Consider the following 16,591-nt stretch of genomic DNA (forward strand, 5'->3'; position numbering starts at 1 on the left):
ATCGGTCGGCGAGTGTATTCCGTAATCCGTACGACTACTTGCAGGCGGTATTGTAAGTACTTGTAATCGATAGTACACAATGCAAAAATCTATAACACAAACGGTATGCATGACACAGCTAATTCGAAATTTAAATTTTTGCAAGATGAATATTTTCAACGCTGGTTACGATTATTATTGTTTTAACTTGTCTGTCACAACACCGGTGGCATAATTAAGAACACCAACATGCATGTAACGCGCTACGATGCTACCTTTCGTTTCCACCCAGCGAAAATTTTATAATTTTAATGTCAACGCAAACTGTGAAGTATGCAAGACATACGTACAAAGCAGAGTAGCAGTAAACAAACGACTGCAGCCAACATACTCTGAAAAAAACACAAGCACATGAAGTCGAAATGCATGTAGTACGTCACCAAACCAAAAAAATCACAAGGAAGTATAAGATCCGGGCAGGAAAGCCAAAAGAACCACAGCCGAAAGAAATTGTACAGCAGTATAATTACAAATTCAATTGCACATTTGTCAACAATGTAATAATCTCATCTGCACACTACAAAAAACTATCGCGTTCCTAAAACGAAACACGTTCACCGCCGTTCACTCGTCCGGCGAGGTCGCCGTGTTGACCGTTCCCGCTGTTTCCAGCGTCTGAACGGGCGGCGAGCCGGAGCGCTCTTCCTGCTCCGTCACACTCTGCGTAATGGTGATGCGGTCACTCAGACGACGGTAGGCGAACGGCCTACGCGGACTACTCAAATTGGCGTTAAAACTGCGGGTTAAACGGGGATCTTCCACGGGTAAGGAGCGTGCCGGCACCGAGGATGTGCTGCGCGTTAAATCTTCGTCGCTACTGAACCGTCGAGGCTGATTGAAGAAGTACGAGCCGACAGAATGTCCGGAATTCATCGTAGACGTTGTCTGCAAAAGGGCATGGATAACTATTAAGCATAATAGCGGTATTGATATTTTATGACATCACAAAAAAAACGTTAAATTCTAAAACGAGTAATTTTATTTCATTTTTTACGCATATTTTCTTGGGTTATTTATCCGTACAGAAGCTATCGAACTGTCACTTTTAGTGCAGATTTGCATAATATCAACCGAGAAAAATTAATGAACGAGATAAACACATAGCTGTTTACGGCGAATATTATTATGTCACATTTACCACGATAATGTTCGGCCTGCGAACTCGGAAAAATATGATAACGGTGAATGTGGGTAACACCTCCCAGAAGAATAGCACTAATCCGAAGCTGAGATAACCATAGCCTTTATGGATGTTGAACAGATATCCCTGCAAAATAAACTCAGTAAACATGTGCGGACTTTATTCTGTAGAGTCAGAAGAACACGTGTAGTGACGAAATAGCTGTCTGACCTCGTCGGAGACGTTGATCCAACCCAGTCCGAAATCGGGTATTACTTGGTGCAGTGATATGGCTATCAGGTCGTACACTGCATGGGAAATGTACAGCAAAATTGTCACGACACAGACTAAGCTGGCCTGTGTTACTGTAGCTCCCTGAAAAATAAATAAAAGAATAATATTACCACATCTGCCAGTTGTGCATGAATGCCTTTTTTTCAACAAATTGTCCAAAATGCCTATTTTTCAAATTCTTAAGCTGATCTTTAAAACACCGATATTAAACTTCACAATTCTAGCAAAACTAAACCAATATAACAGCAACTACTTCAATTTAAAAAAATGTCGCCGCAACATGTTCTTAGCGTAAATTACAAGTAAACTGTTCATTACTTTTCACGATGCCTATGCCATAAACTACGGTGCAGATGTCACTGTCAAAGAGCGTGCACAAGTGTTTCAGAGTAAGCTGATTTCACGTCACGATTTCAAAGAATGCATTCCATTTCGACTGACAGCTCTGTGTTTACGGGAAAATAGTCGCTGATATATACCTTAGCTTCCAGTAGAATATTGGCCGAAGACATGGTAGCCAATTTGTAGACGCAGAATGATAAGGCAACACTGGCAAGAATAAATAAGGTATCACAGATGATAACCCGCGTAAGGATTATGTCAAACAGTGTCATGTCTTGATGGAGTTTGTTGAGGATGGCACAAGACACATCCGTTGACAGGAATATGGCCACGGCCGCAAACATGCCCAATCGCAGATACAAGCGATAGCGTCGAGGTCCTCCGTATCGCACGCGAGCTTTGATCAGCACCTAAACGTAACAAAATCACATAATACCGGTGATAATTGTTCAAATGGAGCTTTCTTAATTATAGTGATTCACAATGTAGGATAACACATTCGACCATAAATCACGTCATCTAACCGATTTTCATTTATCAGGCTTTGGCAAGAAAAGCCGGTGTAATTACATTTTTAAAAAGATGTAGACAGTCAAAATCAGTTTCTGGGCAATCAAAGAACTGCACGACTAGTGTAACGCGGACGAACCGCTCCAGTAAATGCCTGCCCAGTACAATCCATACTTCTATGCTTGAATGTGTACTGTACATTCAGGGAAAATAATTTTGATACCCAAAAATGAGCCTCTGCCTTTCAAGAAGAATAACTATTACCCACTAAAACCGCAAATTCAATCGGGTTTCAGTTTTAAATACGTCCCCTTTTCTTTTTCCTATTAACTTCATCAACAGCTTCCACAAATCCGTGTGTCGACGAACCATTATTCGGCAAGATTTAAAAATAATACGAGCTCAAAGTGTGCCATTTTGCGAAGTTGCGGCGTTGCCAACTGATATCATCGTGCTTTTCCAAAACAGTACGCCCAGTCTATTTTCGCTTTTCCGGCGCACGGCATGTGTAAGTGTTTTGGTTTTTTCAGTTTAACAACAGGTTTAGACTGCGTGCACTCGGTTAAAGCGGTTCCGCTGCAATGAGTTGCGCGGCTGAACATGCCGATAACATCATCACAGCCGTTGTCTGAATTCTTGAACTGCGTAATATCCGTTCACGACTTTCCCCGAATAACTCCCTGACTAACCGGAAGTTCTCCCAGAAACTGAAGCACATAATATACAAAAGTATCTCCAATAACCAAAATAAGCATAAAAGAGTTAAATTAAGCCTTACAGCACTTACGCAGTGCATACGTAATGTCATTTTCTGTATTTTGTACTCTAAGTCACACTATGTTAAAAGGTTTGGATTACATTTTGCATTACAAATCAAAACAAGGTACAATACGAATACCTGAGCAAAGTAGAGGACCAGCAAACACAGTAAGGAAAACTGGATGCAGACCGGAAAGCAGTACAATAACCAGTACGCAAATATCGGGAGATCCTGCAACAACACATTTGAATTTTAAGTTAATACTTAATAAATTTAAAATCTTCCAGTCTTCCTAAGTTTAATAGCCTTACGCAATGTGACATGAGTAAAGACTGCTGATACAAATAAACAAAGCTAATCAGCATAAAACCCTGTATCGCGCCGTAGCGGTTCAACACACTGTACAGGAAACTGGTCTCGACCGTGTCATCACATTCCTATCACATTTCTGCATACTCACATTGGCAAGTTTGACATTTTGGAAATAAAACGAGAACAACGTCACGCGCAATCCTGACCAAATTAAACATAAAAATAAAAAAACCGACTGATATGATAATCGTTTGTGTCGGTAGTAGTAGATCATCCACAACTGAATGTACGCCAGGATGAACAACGCTGTGTACAGGATCACAAACACCACCGTCAAGCTCCAGTGCACTTCGGGAGTGAATCCCGGCGACATGGTCGGAAAATCCGACACGGTGGTGGTGGGCAGTGGAGTGACGGTGATGGACGGTGACGAGCCATCTTCTGCGACGAAATCAAGTCCTCTGAGGTAATAATCAAACGGCACTGATGTCGGATCTATGGCTGGCATAGTGGAGCCTTCACAGTAAACATCAGACTGATTTATACCCAAGAACGTATCAATGCGCGACAAAAGTTCCGATCAAAATGTGTAAAAAAGTTTGTATTATATGCCTGAAGCATTAGATAAAAGGATGTTCAAATGAGAACAGAATCCTTCACGATTTTCGAAGATCATCAGTGGCAGAATTTGTCATACGATCTTGACTTTGAGTCTTGACTGCTGACTTTCGCATTCCATTCCAATGCAGTGCAATCTGGGAAACAACCGAAGATAACCAAGTAGCGATGACGGAAGCCACAAAAGTCTCTTAACTTTTCAGTCACTCTTCGCCGTTGTTGGTATATATTTTCACTTTGATGAATATGTAAAGTTTACTAAAATTTCCCACGCAAGGTTTCTGATTCTGAAAAAAGTTTGTCAAAATTATCGCTTAAAAATTGAAAAATACTGTAACGACTGATTAGTAACACACTGACGGCGGACGTGAGGGCTGCCTGTTCGTTTGCTTTTCATGCGACACAGGTGCCTCCCTGGGTGGCTACCCGTACATTCGCGCTATGCTGTAATATCCTTTGTATCTTTAATGATATTAGCATTTGGAGTGATTAATTTTTAAAAATGCTCAATAAGTTAATAACAATTCCAAGACAACGACATCTCGGTTAAGAAAAACAGCATTCTCGGCAACCTGGTTGGCTACCGGTCCGGCATTTACACTGGTATCATTCAGGATGATCGGGCGACGCCGCGACAGCGATCGACGCTGGTTATGTCCCATGCCAAACACAGTCCTCTTAATATTAATTGTGAACTTGTCCATGGAAAGGTACTGTTCCCGTCGAAGCGTGTTTCGTTTTCGTGATGCATGCCACTGGGTTCCGTCACCGCGGGAACGCCTGACGAACCCAGTGTTCCGCTCAAAATTTCGTTTGCGCATTCGTGTCTTGGACTGTCTTCCAACTGAGAATTTACAGCTCAGATCTTGGTGGCCGTCGGCAGCGACCTGGTTTCTGCACTTGCACTGGTGTTCCGATGACGCCGGTGTGCCAAGGGTGTTCCGATGACGCCGGTGTGCCAAGTCTGATTGCTACGGCCCGATGCGAAACGACTCATCGTCGATCGGAGATTACCGACGCGATTGAAGACGGCCGAAGCGCGTGTGTCCAGACCGCCTGACTCCGAAGTGGACGTAGCTAGACGGGTATTAATCGTAAGTACGAGTACGAGGCAAGCGACATCTCTTTCCCATCGCTTGAGTAAATTTTATCACTTTCCCTGCTGCATCTTACCCGTGTGCAGGCGCTCACGTGATACTGATATCGTATCCATTGTAATCAGCGCTTACTGAGCCGGCGATAAAATCTCGCCTGCCGTGCTCTTCTCTATATTAGCAGACCTCAAGCATATCCAGCTTTATCATTCCCAGCCTGGTATTGCTTTAACAATTTTTTTGGTTCGAAGTCCAAAGAGATAAGCAATAACCAATAACAACACATACCGATGGACTTATGCGAGCGATGTTTGAATGCTACGCTTACTAGTCACGCATTACCGGTAAAATGCATTTATCGTAAGACGATTTGCATGAGCGGCACCCGAGACTCGGAGAGCAGCGAAGGGATAAGGAATGAGAAATAGCAGGAAATAATACTTCAAGAATTTTGACTAAAAGAACCTCATAATAAAACCTCCTTACAAAATAAGTGTTGCTTTAAATTTTTTACAGAGAAGTCGCTAATTGCACGTATAAGAGGGAACAATTAGCGCGATGGATCAGAATGTTTTGCACCGCTCTTCTAAAGAATGTGCTGGGATATTTTTCGTAAAAAAAGCTTCGCCTTTTTCAAGTCAAAAATTAATTAATTAAGCAGATCAATTAACTAATTAAGCAGATCAGTTGCTAATTAAGTGTCAGTTCATTTTGTGGCGCTGAATTAAACTGGAAAAGTTTACCGCTGTTAGCCGACATGGCACAGTACATTTATGAATTAATTAGCGCAGTGCAAACTGTAATTGTAATTAACGTAAGCAGATAAATTACCTAATAGTCTGATAATAGATTAATTTTTAATTGCTCATTTAGACGCTTATATATATGTATTAAAGTGTATGTGCGTAGAAGACTATTGTTTTCGTGACTTGCTGCCTGGTGCCGTGATGCGCATTTGCAAAACGGAGCTGTTCACCCGGGTATTTGTAAAACGTGCCGTATCTTTCCTTCGACCAGTTAAAAAACAGATCGGTTCGGAATGTTATGAATCATAATCCTGGTCAAAACAAAACCAGACCGGAGATAAGAAAGCCAGAGGTGATTGAGGACGCGTATTCTTTATCAGTTTGCTCAATCAATTATACCGGGTGGCCCAAAAAATGGCGGTCTCCGTTTTTGTTTCGCTGTTTTTGAACCGCTTGTCGTACCATAACCGTTTTGGATTCTTTCAATTACAAATTTTATTAGCTACCGAAATCAAAAAACAATTTTTCGAAAAGTTATGACACGCTCGTGAAAAGCTGTGCCAACTGAAGTTGTTCGGAAATGTAAAGTGACCCAGCTTTTTTTGTCTCCTTTATGATCTATACAAACTATTTCAGTTTTTTCAATTGTTTCATGTAGCGACGGCCGTTTCCTTTCAACATAAAAAAAACGGTTTCCATGGAGCACTCAATGGGGAAGCAATGCACTGGATTCACTTTTTGAAAAAATGCCGTTTTTTTGTTCAATTTTCGACTTATTTTATTAAAATTTTTTTACTGCCTGACAGGCTGCAACAAAATGTGTCAATTTAGTTTTTAAATGTAGCTAAGGTATTGCCTTTATAGAAGGCAAAGTTTAATTTAGGTACTCTCTTTTTGTGTTGGTGAAATTCATTTTCGAAAAAGCTGCTAGAGGATTTCACGAAAATTTAATCTGCGGCGTTCCAGCTCTCTAGTTTCTGGACCGAACGCGGTGACCAGAATACCGTATCTCTTTACGTTAAAAAAACAAGGAACAAACCCTCTACTCGAAACACTAAAGTGATCAATTTTAATCTACTAAGCTGAACAATAGCAATTTTTAATTCGCTAATGGGAAAATCCAAATTTTCGGCTCTGGGACACCGTCAAAATCCACCTATTTTATTAAAATAATCCATTACAAAGTTGAAACTTTATGTACGGTTAGTATGATTAAATAATTCTATGCTACGAACATTGCTCTTTCGAATGAAACTATAACGAAGCCCATCGGACGTTGGGCGGGCCAGTACACCATAATAAACGAGACCGCCATTTTGTTGGGCCACCCGGTAGCTGCAAACCGACGTGACGGCAAAAATCAAGTGTCGCGTGAGCGCCTGCACACGGGTAAGATGCAGCAGGGAAAGTGATAAAATTTACTCAAGCGATGGGAAAGAGTTGTCGCTTGCCTCGTACTGATGTCATCTGCAACCTCGTACAACAAAGGCCGCCTGCGCGGTTAACAAGAGTTTCCTAGCGAAAAATTCAATTAAGGTTTATAGTTTATACTTAGTTGTAATAACCGAAGCCTCCCCATCGAAATGCGGCGCTATATAATTTTTATTAAAAATTTGAGTGCGTTGAAAAAATAAATTCTCGTCGTGGGTGTCGCAAACGGAAACGCTGTTTAACAGAGATAAGTTTGGCGCGATGAAAATAACTTTTAGTGTAGTAAGATCATTTTTTAATACATCTTTGAATGCATATGGTGGAAAACCGTATTTTGGGGACGGTGTACGGGTAAGTTGCCGCAAAAGGACCGATTCGCTGGGAACCTCGCGTATGGTAAGTCACCAGTATGGTGCAAGTCACCGTAAGTCCCATGCATGTTGCAGGTGTCGGATTTCTTACAGCCGTGGAATCGGAAGCGGGGACCGAACCCCGGCTGCTGACCGTGATGGGTCGAAATTAACGTACCTTGGTTGTCTGTTCTGAACTGCATACGCCGTACTGACCGGTGAGCAGAAATTGCAGATTTACAAATTGTGTACAATATACATGTAAGGTAGTGGGATCATAGTCGATAGAAGCTTTAATTAACACTATATATTTTCTTTCCGAGAAAGAAGAGCCGGTGTTTGTAGACGCGAAGAATAGCTGGCATAAATGAATCTGACCATGAGGGGACAACTTTCCTGTCATATTCAGGGAAGCTTCATTCAGCACGATTCAACGATTAAAAACATTCAAAAACATGGCTAACCATAAGCGCTAAAAATGTGGGCACTATGTGTAGTGATTGCATATGCTGATTATTTATTTATGGTAGTATACAGACTGTAATTGCGGAACTATATTACTCGTACAATAAAAACAAATTAGTAAGTACTTTTTCCACTGCCAACTGAAAACTGAGTCCACCCATACACAGTACGAATGGACGGCTTGGTAGACGAGAATGTGTATGCCCAACCGGAAGTGTTGCGTCCTGCACTATCGATCGGCTCTGCCGCTTCTGGTAGGGAATGACAAACCCGGCGATATCTAAACAAATGGATCACTGCCGTATTCCCCATATGTTGCTGCGCTCAGCCCTTCATCCCATTCCATGCCATAAACAGCGGAGCAGGATTTCCTTACTCTTGATCGGCATCCCGAAGCTGCCAAACGTTAGGATACCGCAGTGTTTATTTTCTCCTGCAGTAAGTAGATAACCATCAATTGTATGCCACTATCGTGCTATTTTTGCTAAGCTTGAATCTACAGTTGTTAAATCTTTTGGTTTATTTACAGATCACGTAAGGTTTGCCAGTCTGGAAGCTCTCTCGTGGACGCCGAACTGCCATTTCCTGTTATTAGTGATTACATAATGCTTGCGATCGTGGAAGTGGGGATCATCTGATTCATCTCACTCTCATCTGTGCGCACAGATGTGATCCGGTAAGACTGCTGTAAGCGTTTAAAAGAAAAATTGTATACTTATAAGTAATTTTTTGTCACAACAAAATGGTACCATACTGTACCAGGGAATTCAAGTTAGGAGCAAAAATATATGTAACTTATTTGGAGTTTAGTGTGACCATTTTCGTTTATTATGTGTTTACCGCACTGTTTGAACTAAATTTCGTAACATCGGTTAATAACCATCTTTTTTGAATTTTGATCGGCGTTGTTAGAATAAACTCGCACACGAGCACAAAGATATCCATTTTGTTATGCGGTATTACAATGCAAGATGGAGTAGACAATTCACATGCATATATACCTCGTTACGGAGTAATACAGGTGATTTGTCAAAGTTTTGCGGCCGAATCTAACAAGTTGGCAGTGCGTCTTGATTGACAAGAAGGATAGCTGTTAATAGATCAAGTGAGGATTCTGTTGGGAGCTCATATGCATATTACCGCGCTGAATCCGGTGATTCTGGTCGAGCCGGCATCATATTGTACAAGTGTGTTGATTTTTTGACTGTACAGCGAATAACTCTGTCCGTCTCCGCCACAGACGGGCATGCATACACACCGCGCCGCAACATATCGGCGATGCCGAGTTTTTCTGACGATCGGTTACATAATTGTTTCGCACATAATTATAAGGCCAATAAACAAAATTGCATACGGTCGCAATTATGTATATGCATAATTGATAAAGCAATAAGTGCGAAGTGTTTTTTATCGATGGCGTACGGAAGTTGCCGGTTGCGGTTGTGAATTTACAAGAATAAATTGCCGGCTAGTGAATATGAATGAATACAAGTGATCAGGCGAGTGTCAGGGGGGAAATAAAATACAATCGTTTTCACAAAACTTGATAACACCTCGGCTTTTGATAAAACGTACCGCTGGTTTATTTTGTAGCAGGCATTACGCCGTAAAACCGCAAATCAAAGGATCCACTTTCACCATCCGCCCGCCGGCGTAAATTAACCTTGCTTCTCAAATATACAAGCTCCACACACAGCGGTTCAACGTTCAACAAACAGAACCAGTTATCAACAGAGAAGCCCTTCTGTACGTCATAATTTTGACTGTTTTATCAATCACCCAACTGATTGGCGCAACCAGTGTTTGGCTGCGGCTGCATGGACAGCACAATATTCTGACCATGATGAAAAATTGCGCCAACAAATCAGCATCATCGTTATCGCCCACCGTCAGAACACCGGGCGCCGGTACGGCTATGAATAGCCTGCAATCGGACGGTGAAGAGGAAATCAGTTCGGATCCGGCAACGTTGTCGGCGGCGTCGTTGTCCAGTCATCTTAATAACTCACATCATCTTTTCCATCATCATGAATGGACGTATGAGATTGGTGAGTTGTGTAAAATATTCGGCTAGTAATATCCGCTATACATCCACCTCCGCACGCAGTGCATCGTTATCCGCACAAGGGATTATTACTGATCATAAGCATAATTGCGATGACAAGGATGCTAATGATGATCATGACACCGAATGGATTCTGTCGGATGATCAGTGCACGTATCGCGATACGTCGGGACCGAGTAAGATTTACACGCTTGTAACGCTATTTAATTTTTAGAATTTTCTTTTATAAAAATTTCGCAGTTGAGCAAGTTAACTTGTTAATTACCATATCAATCGCCGGAGTGTCATTACTATTACAGCTGTTTTGTATGCCGTGAAGTGGGGCGAATGCAAAGGGATGTAAATGGATTGGCGATTGGAGAGTCGCGCTTGTATAGCAATCTGCCGGTGTCAGGAGAATTTTCTTGACCCGGGTCGGGAGTTTTTGTGCGTGCTAATGGTGCTTGAACGAAATCGATTTCAACTGAGATTTAATTTAATTTACCAAACAAGAATAACATGGATGTTTTAATGCGTGTACACACGCAAGTGGTGGACGTCGCACGCTAGATGTTCCAGTTTTCATAAACAATTACGAATCGCTGCGCGAGTACAGTAATTTGATGCCTTAATAGTGCTTTTATTCAGATTTTATGAACTAAACAAAATGAAGTTTTTTTCGAATAAAAAGTAAAGCATATCCGAAATGTTATCAAAGCAGTTAAGTACCTATTTTCTGTCCAAAACTGACTGCCTCTTGTGATGCTTGCACTTTACATAATAAGTGCTAATTAAAATAAATTTTTTAAAATTTTCTCAGCCACCATTTATTCAATACTAATATTGGTGCAGAGTTTCATTGTTGCGATCTGCGTTTCTGCCTTCGAATGGCCAGTTCCTGTAGATACGTCAAGCCACCAAGCATAGCCATTAAAACATGCATTCATATTTGGATAAATGTTGTACCACCTTCTCCATTTATTGGTATAAAAGGTGTCTGCCGTCAATTGTAATATATCCGCATATCTTATCCGTCGTAATTGTTATGTATTGTTGACTTTGTCAATGATGCCGGTGTGTATTTGTAATTGTAGATCTACAATTGGCCGCCGAGCTGGGCAAAACACTATTGCAGCGCAACAAAGAGCTGGAAACCGATCTCACCACATATCAGGATTTAGCGGATGATCAGGCTCTAGAGATCGATGTAAGTGCGCTGAGAACTGCGGCAACTGTTTAAACTTCCTTGCTATTCTATTGATAATAATATGCTGTGAATATACAGTACATAGCTACATATACACCAGTATACTATTTTAGTTATGCGAATTTGAGCGAAAGTGGGTTGATCGATAAGAGAAGAAATTAATTATGTATTAACATTTTATGGATCAAATCTTTCACTATCACCACTAAGACCGGCGGAAAGCCGTACAGCTTAATGTTTGTGTTTGAACACTGGGAATGTGCCCGGAGGGGAAGATTTAAATTGGAATTCGAAGACAGAATTCTCTGTAATCACCATTGCGGATCGGTCGATAAAAATCAAACCAAATATACTGTCAAAAATTTTGTTTTCTCTACAATTGTGCAACAGTACATAACTAAAATTGTTTTAATGCAGTTTGCTTACAATTTTGGTGCAGTGAAAGTAAGAATTTCAAATCAAAGAAAATTATGCCTTTAATTTATTACACTACGGATTTCGTTACAATACCGGTTATCGCGTTATACTCGTATTATCCTCCGCTACAACTGGGCTTGAACAATGCAGTGTTTGTAGACAATGTTAATGTAGACAGACCGAAGGCTCACGTGGGTTGCGTTAATCTTTTAGTAGCAGTTTATCTGCCGATACTGTACTTGATTATTTTCGGTCCTGTTATGACCATGGGCGGGAGTTAATAGTATTCGTATAATTGTTTAGCGCGATATTACTGACGCTTCCCTGGTATTCAGTTCTTTATTCGTATTGGACTTATACGTGACCTTATTTGGAAAATTGTGCTGCCTTTGAATAATTCTACTGAGAAGCGTTCTGTTTGTTGATGTTTGTAGTTTTTAACAAAGCAAGTGCATCTTCTCCGCGATGAGAGCAGCACACGGTTGGCCGCCTGTGAGATGCTGGAAAGTCAGCTGCAGGAGCTCAAACGCAGCGAAGGCAATCTGCAGGAACTGCGGAATTTGGATTACATGCGCATCACCAGGTTTGCTAACAGATTATTTGAAATTTTGAACGATAGCAGTCTTGTGCCGGTGTAGACAGATGCACTGTGCAGGGAAATGCGCTAGTATACGGGTAGTATTTTGCCAGCGCCCATTATTTTTTACAAAAATAGTAACAGTAATGTAACGAGTATTTTTATGAGGGCTACTGACGTTACCTTAATGTTCGCGGCAGAAGAAAATCGTACAAAAACCACTGTCTGGCTGTGCATTTATGGCTGGCCAAAAAATCATATAGGTATAGTAACACTGAACACATGCTGCATATTACACAATAAACGCCATAATTAGGCCACTTTTTTTGACAACCAAATGCGTAGCGGAGCGTGCCTTTTATTATATGTATATCAAGCAGTGTTCAAATTCAGATTTATACAGATATGTGTTTCGTTGCACTGACCAGCGCAGTTTCCGCTACGCGTTATGAGTACGGTACGGAATCGTGGGAACCTGTCAGTACCATACGTATGCGGTACTTATAATCATTTCTGGCGTATTTTAATTGTTGGTGTCACCCGTTTTGCTTTTTCAGTCTACGAACTATGCCAGCAAGTTCAAAGTGTTCCACTGGACAACTTTCACTTACGCTTACATAATTATCATCTATATTTTTTGCTCTATGCAAGGTTTCTTAAAATAACTGCTCAACCTGTTCTATAAAAATTTAACAAAAACTTAATCACTGACATATTATATAACTATATCAATGTGACATATGCAACAACAAGCATTGTGTTTCACGTTGTATTTGTATTTTTTTAGAAGGAGTGAATTTTATTTAATTTACGTAAAAGTTTGCGTCAATAAGTATCGAAAAGGTTGCTTTATTTTATTAATAATACAAGCCTAACAAGCGAGTAGCAAAGCGATTACTACAGCAGTGTGACTGGCTGCATGTGCAGTGACAGTACTAATAGTCCAATGGTCCTGATCACGTTTACTGACAATTTTGCTTGCCATCATAAATTCGTAACCAAAAAATTACGTACTTTCAAATTTCCATAAAGTGTAGACCTTGGATTTAAGAGTTAATAGCAGTATTACCGTTTCTGCAACGCACCGCAAAGAAATGCAATTGCAACCGTAGAGAAATAGACACATTATTCTGTTATTTAGACTGCAAGATACCGTTGAAGTCCTCCAGTCCCGTTGCGAAGAACTGCAGACCCAGATAACCGAAATGAAGCGGAAGAACTGGGAAGACAAATTCGCCAGCAACACATCCTCCCATACGGCTACAACCGGCAGCGGCGGGATGACCCGCAGTATATCCCATGGTGAGGCCCTGAAAACCGCTTCCAAATCCCACCCCAACGACAGCGACGACGACGACAGTGAACTTGGCCCGGAGATGCACATTCTTAAGGAGAAAATCAAAGTCCTCCAGCGCCAGGTTACCGACGAGCGCAAACAGCGGGAGCTCCTTCAGGATCAGGTCGTACACGTTGTCGCCGACAACACCTCCCTGTGGCAACAGCTAGACCATGTAACAAAAGAAGCGGCCAGTTGGCGGGAAAAGTTGGAACACCTGACTAACAAATACGCCGACGAGATTGCCGCCTTTAACGAACAGCGCGGTAATGACCGGCAGGGCGTGGCCGCTGGGAACCATGACGATACCGACATCAGCGAGGACTTTTCCAGTTTGTCATCCTGCAGTGCGCCGGCCCCGCAGGTGTCTATTTTGGATGAGATTGCGGATTCACTGCGGGACCGTTTTCTGGATGATTTCCGCCGGGAACAGGAGGAGCTGGATCACGAGAAGGAATCTCAGGACGATAAAGACCACCATTTAAAAAGCAAGACTACGCAGACGGACACCGGTTTGATTATCGACTATCTGTCTGATCCCACACAGGGAAGATTTCAACGCGGACCGCCCGAGTATAAGAAACTCTTTAAGGAGATCTTCGATATTATTAAAAAATCGCAGGAGGAGGATCTGGCGCGAGCGGCCCAAGCCAAGCGCAGTCAGAAACCGAAGAAACACGTTGTGTATTACTACAACCAGTTTTAAATACCACCGTAGCCGTTTATTTAAATTTGGGTTTTTATGGTTTATCTTTGAAGTTTGAGTGCAGAGACATCTTTTAACCAACTGGTGGTGTGATTTATTGACACAGTGGCTTCCGTTTTTCTATGAAAAGAATTGAAAAGATTTATCACTATGATATGTTTTTATAAACAGTTCAGATGCAACCAGTTACCTGGTAACATTATATTATTTCGTACTATAAATAAAATGTTTTGGCTTTACATAATATATACTTATTTTACGTGGAACATTCGTTCGCGGAAACAACTTGTTGCTTCTAGCTTCTTTGTGTATTAATTTTTCGCGTATGTACATGCATTTTTTTTTTTGCTACTTTAATATGTCAGTATAAGTCTTACAGCATGCTTTTTCTGCATCTTGTAGTACCTTTACAATACACCTCAGAGCCTAGCTATATCTATATTAACTTTGTTAAATTCTGATTATCGCGCAAAACTGTGCCAAACTTTACTATAGTATTTGAAATTTATATATTAACGCCGGTAGGCGCACATGCTCAGTGGCTCACCGCGATATGCTGAACGTTAATATTGAAAAAACAAAAATTGCTAATTAGAATTGGAAGTTTACAAATACGGTGAAATACCTACAGCAATCATTTTCTCCATTTGGAATTCTTGGTCAACATTTAAACTGAATAATTTTAGTACGAGTACTTAGTTATATATTTCACTAAATCTAACTAATAAAATTTTTTTGTATAATTTATGTCAAAAGTTAATCGTACCGTATATGCCAAATTCCCATAATTTGGCAAACTGCCGTAATTTTGCGTTACGCGCGACTCGACCCCGGCGAAACAGTGTTTGAGGTTTGTTACAACTCCTGTTTTTCAAGTAACCGCTTTTTTAACGTGCAGGTGAATAAGAGAATGTTGATGAATGTCACGGCGCACGTGCAAAATTGGCAATTTATTGTAGAACTGCAATACATCATTTAATTCATAAAGATGACTAAGTCAACTACTTATCGTATACCGACTGTGTTACAAATATGTTTTTGACCGGCAAACCCGCCCGTGGCTGTTGGAGCCAACAAAACAACATAACAAACTGAACCGTGCTCGTGTAATTGTTTGTCCGAAGCTGAAACAAATATTTTTTTATTAATTTTTAAGTATGGCAAGTGCGACAGTCGCTGGGTCAAAAAAATTACTCCCACAACAAATATAGGGAAACCTGCCAACCTCGAACAGCCTTGGTACACACTGTCTTGTGCGTGGTTCAGGGGTGATCATGGTAAACGGTTTGCCCTTAAATATACTTCTACAGGCTACAGCTGCAAAATGGGCCTAGCGCATTAATTACAATTTACAGCAGTCACAATCAACAAGACCGAAAACGCTATACCATAAGAAGCAGCACTTTACTGTAACTGGTCTAAAAACTTACTGGGTTAGTATAAGTGCAAAAGCTCAAAAAATTATATTCCGTGCAACATCACTTTCCAACACGTATGTACAGTTATTACAGTATTGTACACTTTGACGGGTTTTCAAATGCAAAACGTCTGCAAATTAATGCATTAAGTATGTTTGTTTGTTTGTTTATCAGCTAAATGTCTACAACAATCAGGACAATAATATTTAAGTTAATACGTCCTAAGTTCATGAATAATACTAGCGATTTTAAATGTATTCTCAATGTGTAAAATTTAATTCTGTTACCTATCTCCACTCGTTGCTCAAAGGTTAAGTAATTTATCGACTTTTTATCGGCTGTGATGTTAATACCGTATTCTTTTCAAAACAGAAATACTAACGGCGAAAAATCTATTACACATGCCCCACGCGGACACCGTGCCATTAAGGCTTGTGTTTCCCGGATGCTTTGCAAGTACAGCTTACCAGTTAAGCCGATCTCTTGGTCCGGTCCATGTACCGAAATGCATAATAGAGTGCGTAAAATACAGCTGACGGATATCACAGGTGTTCACAAATGGAGGTTGCACTGTCTATTTGTGTAGATACTCGTATTTCTAAGAAATACCCGGGAGTTATCGTGCACCATGACACAGCAGAAAGCAGAAGTTGGAGTAAACTTTTAGGTTGTGATATAAAAACGACGCGGAGGTAATTGCATCTTGCAGTTTTAACTTTTACCAGCGTCTCAGTCGAATCTTACAGATTCTCAGATTTTGATACAGGCCATACGTGTTGTGACTTTGTGATTTATTTTACATTCC

General features: G+C 40.8%; 2 protein-coding genes and 1 long non-coding RNA gene across 4 annotated transcripts; 2 read left to right on the forward strand and 1 right to left on the reverse strand.

The window, feature by feature from the left end:
• Positions 1–263: 263 nt before the first annotated feature.
• LOC129588339 (G protein-coupled receptor 137Ba-like) lies at positions 264–4,327 on the reverse strand. The gene is made up of 6 exons (XM_055482517.1): positions 3,526–4,327; positions 3,204–3,296; positions 1,933–2,205; positions 1,391–1,534; positions 1,178–1,306; positions 264–924 (listed from the first exon to the last, which is right to left on the reverse strand). The coding sequence occupies exons 1-6, from the start codon at positions 3,883–3,885 to the stop codon at positions 604–606; spliced, it is 1,320 nt and encodes a 439-aa protein (XP_055338492.1). The 5' UTR covers positions 3,886–4,327; the 3' UTR covers positions 264–603.
• Positions 4,328–4,852: 525 nt separating this feature from the next.
• LOC129588363 (uncharacterized) lies at positions 4,853–8,302 on the forward strand. The gene is made up of 3 exons (XR_008690469.1): positions 4,853–5,089; positions 7,713–7,834; positions 8,249–8,302. It is a non-coding gene; the product is annotated as an uncharacterized LOC129588363 (long non-coding RNA).
• A 19-nt stretch (positions 8,303–8,321) lies between these two features.
• LOC129588361 (cerebellar degeneration-related protein 2-like) lies at positions 8,322–14,597 on the forward strand. Of its 2 annotated transcripts, XM_055482547.1 has the most exons (6): positions 8,322–8,519; positions 8,611–8,757; positions 9,675–10,129; positions 11,220–11,332; positions 12,184–12,332; positions 13,468–14,597. In XM_055482547.1, exons 3-6 carry the CDS (start codon positions 9,922–9,924, stop codon positions 14,366–14,368), a joined length of 1,371 nt encoding a protein of 456 aa, XP_055338522.1. In that variant the 5' UTR covers positions 8,322–8,519; positions 8,611–8,757; positions 9,675–9,921; the 3' UTR covers positions 14,369–14,597. The 2 variants fall into 2 exon arrangements, with proteins under 2 accessions (XP_055338522.1, XP_055338521.1); XM_055482546.1 differs by lacking the exons at positions 8,322–8,519; positions 8,611–8,757 and having other exon boundaries at positions 9,969–10,322.
• Positions 14,598–16,591: the final 1,994 nt, after the last annotated feature.

This window comes from Paramacrobiotus metropolitanus, unplaced genomic scaffold (assembly GCF_019649055.1).
Source record: "Paramacrobiotus metropolitanus isolate TYO unplaced genomic scaffold, Prichtersi_v1.0 Parri_scaffold0000029, whole genome shotgun sequence".
NCBI classification, from domain to species: Eukaryota; Metazoa; Tardigrada; class Eutardigrada; order Parachela; family Macrobiotidae; genus Paramacrobiotus; species Paramacrobiotus metropolitanus.

Coding starts and splice junctions, on each gene's coding strand:
- LOC129588339 (XM_055482517.1), bottom strand. CDS start 3,885: ATGCCAGCCATAGATCCGACATCAGTGCCGTTTGATTATTACCTCAGA. Junction 3,297..3,525: donor AAAATGTCAAACTTGCCAAT/GTGAGTATGCAG, acceptor GTGTTGTTGCAG/GATCTCCCGATATTTGCGTA. Junction 1,535..1,932: donor ATATTCTACTGGAAGCTAAG/GTATATATCAGC, acceptor TTTATTTTTCAG/GGAGCTACAGTAACACAGGC.
- LOC129588361 (XM_055482546.1), top strand. CDS start 10,109: ATGAATGGACGTATGAGATTGGTGAGTTGTGTAAAATATTCGGCTAGT. Junction 10,323..11,219: donor TCGCGATACGTCGGGACCGA/GTAAGATTTACA, acceptor TTGTAATTGTAG/ATCTACAATTGGCCGCCGAG. Junction 12,333..13,467: donor GATTACATGCGCATCACCAG/GTTTGCTAACAG, acceptor TCTGTTATTTAG/ACTGCAAGATACCGTTGAAG.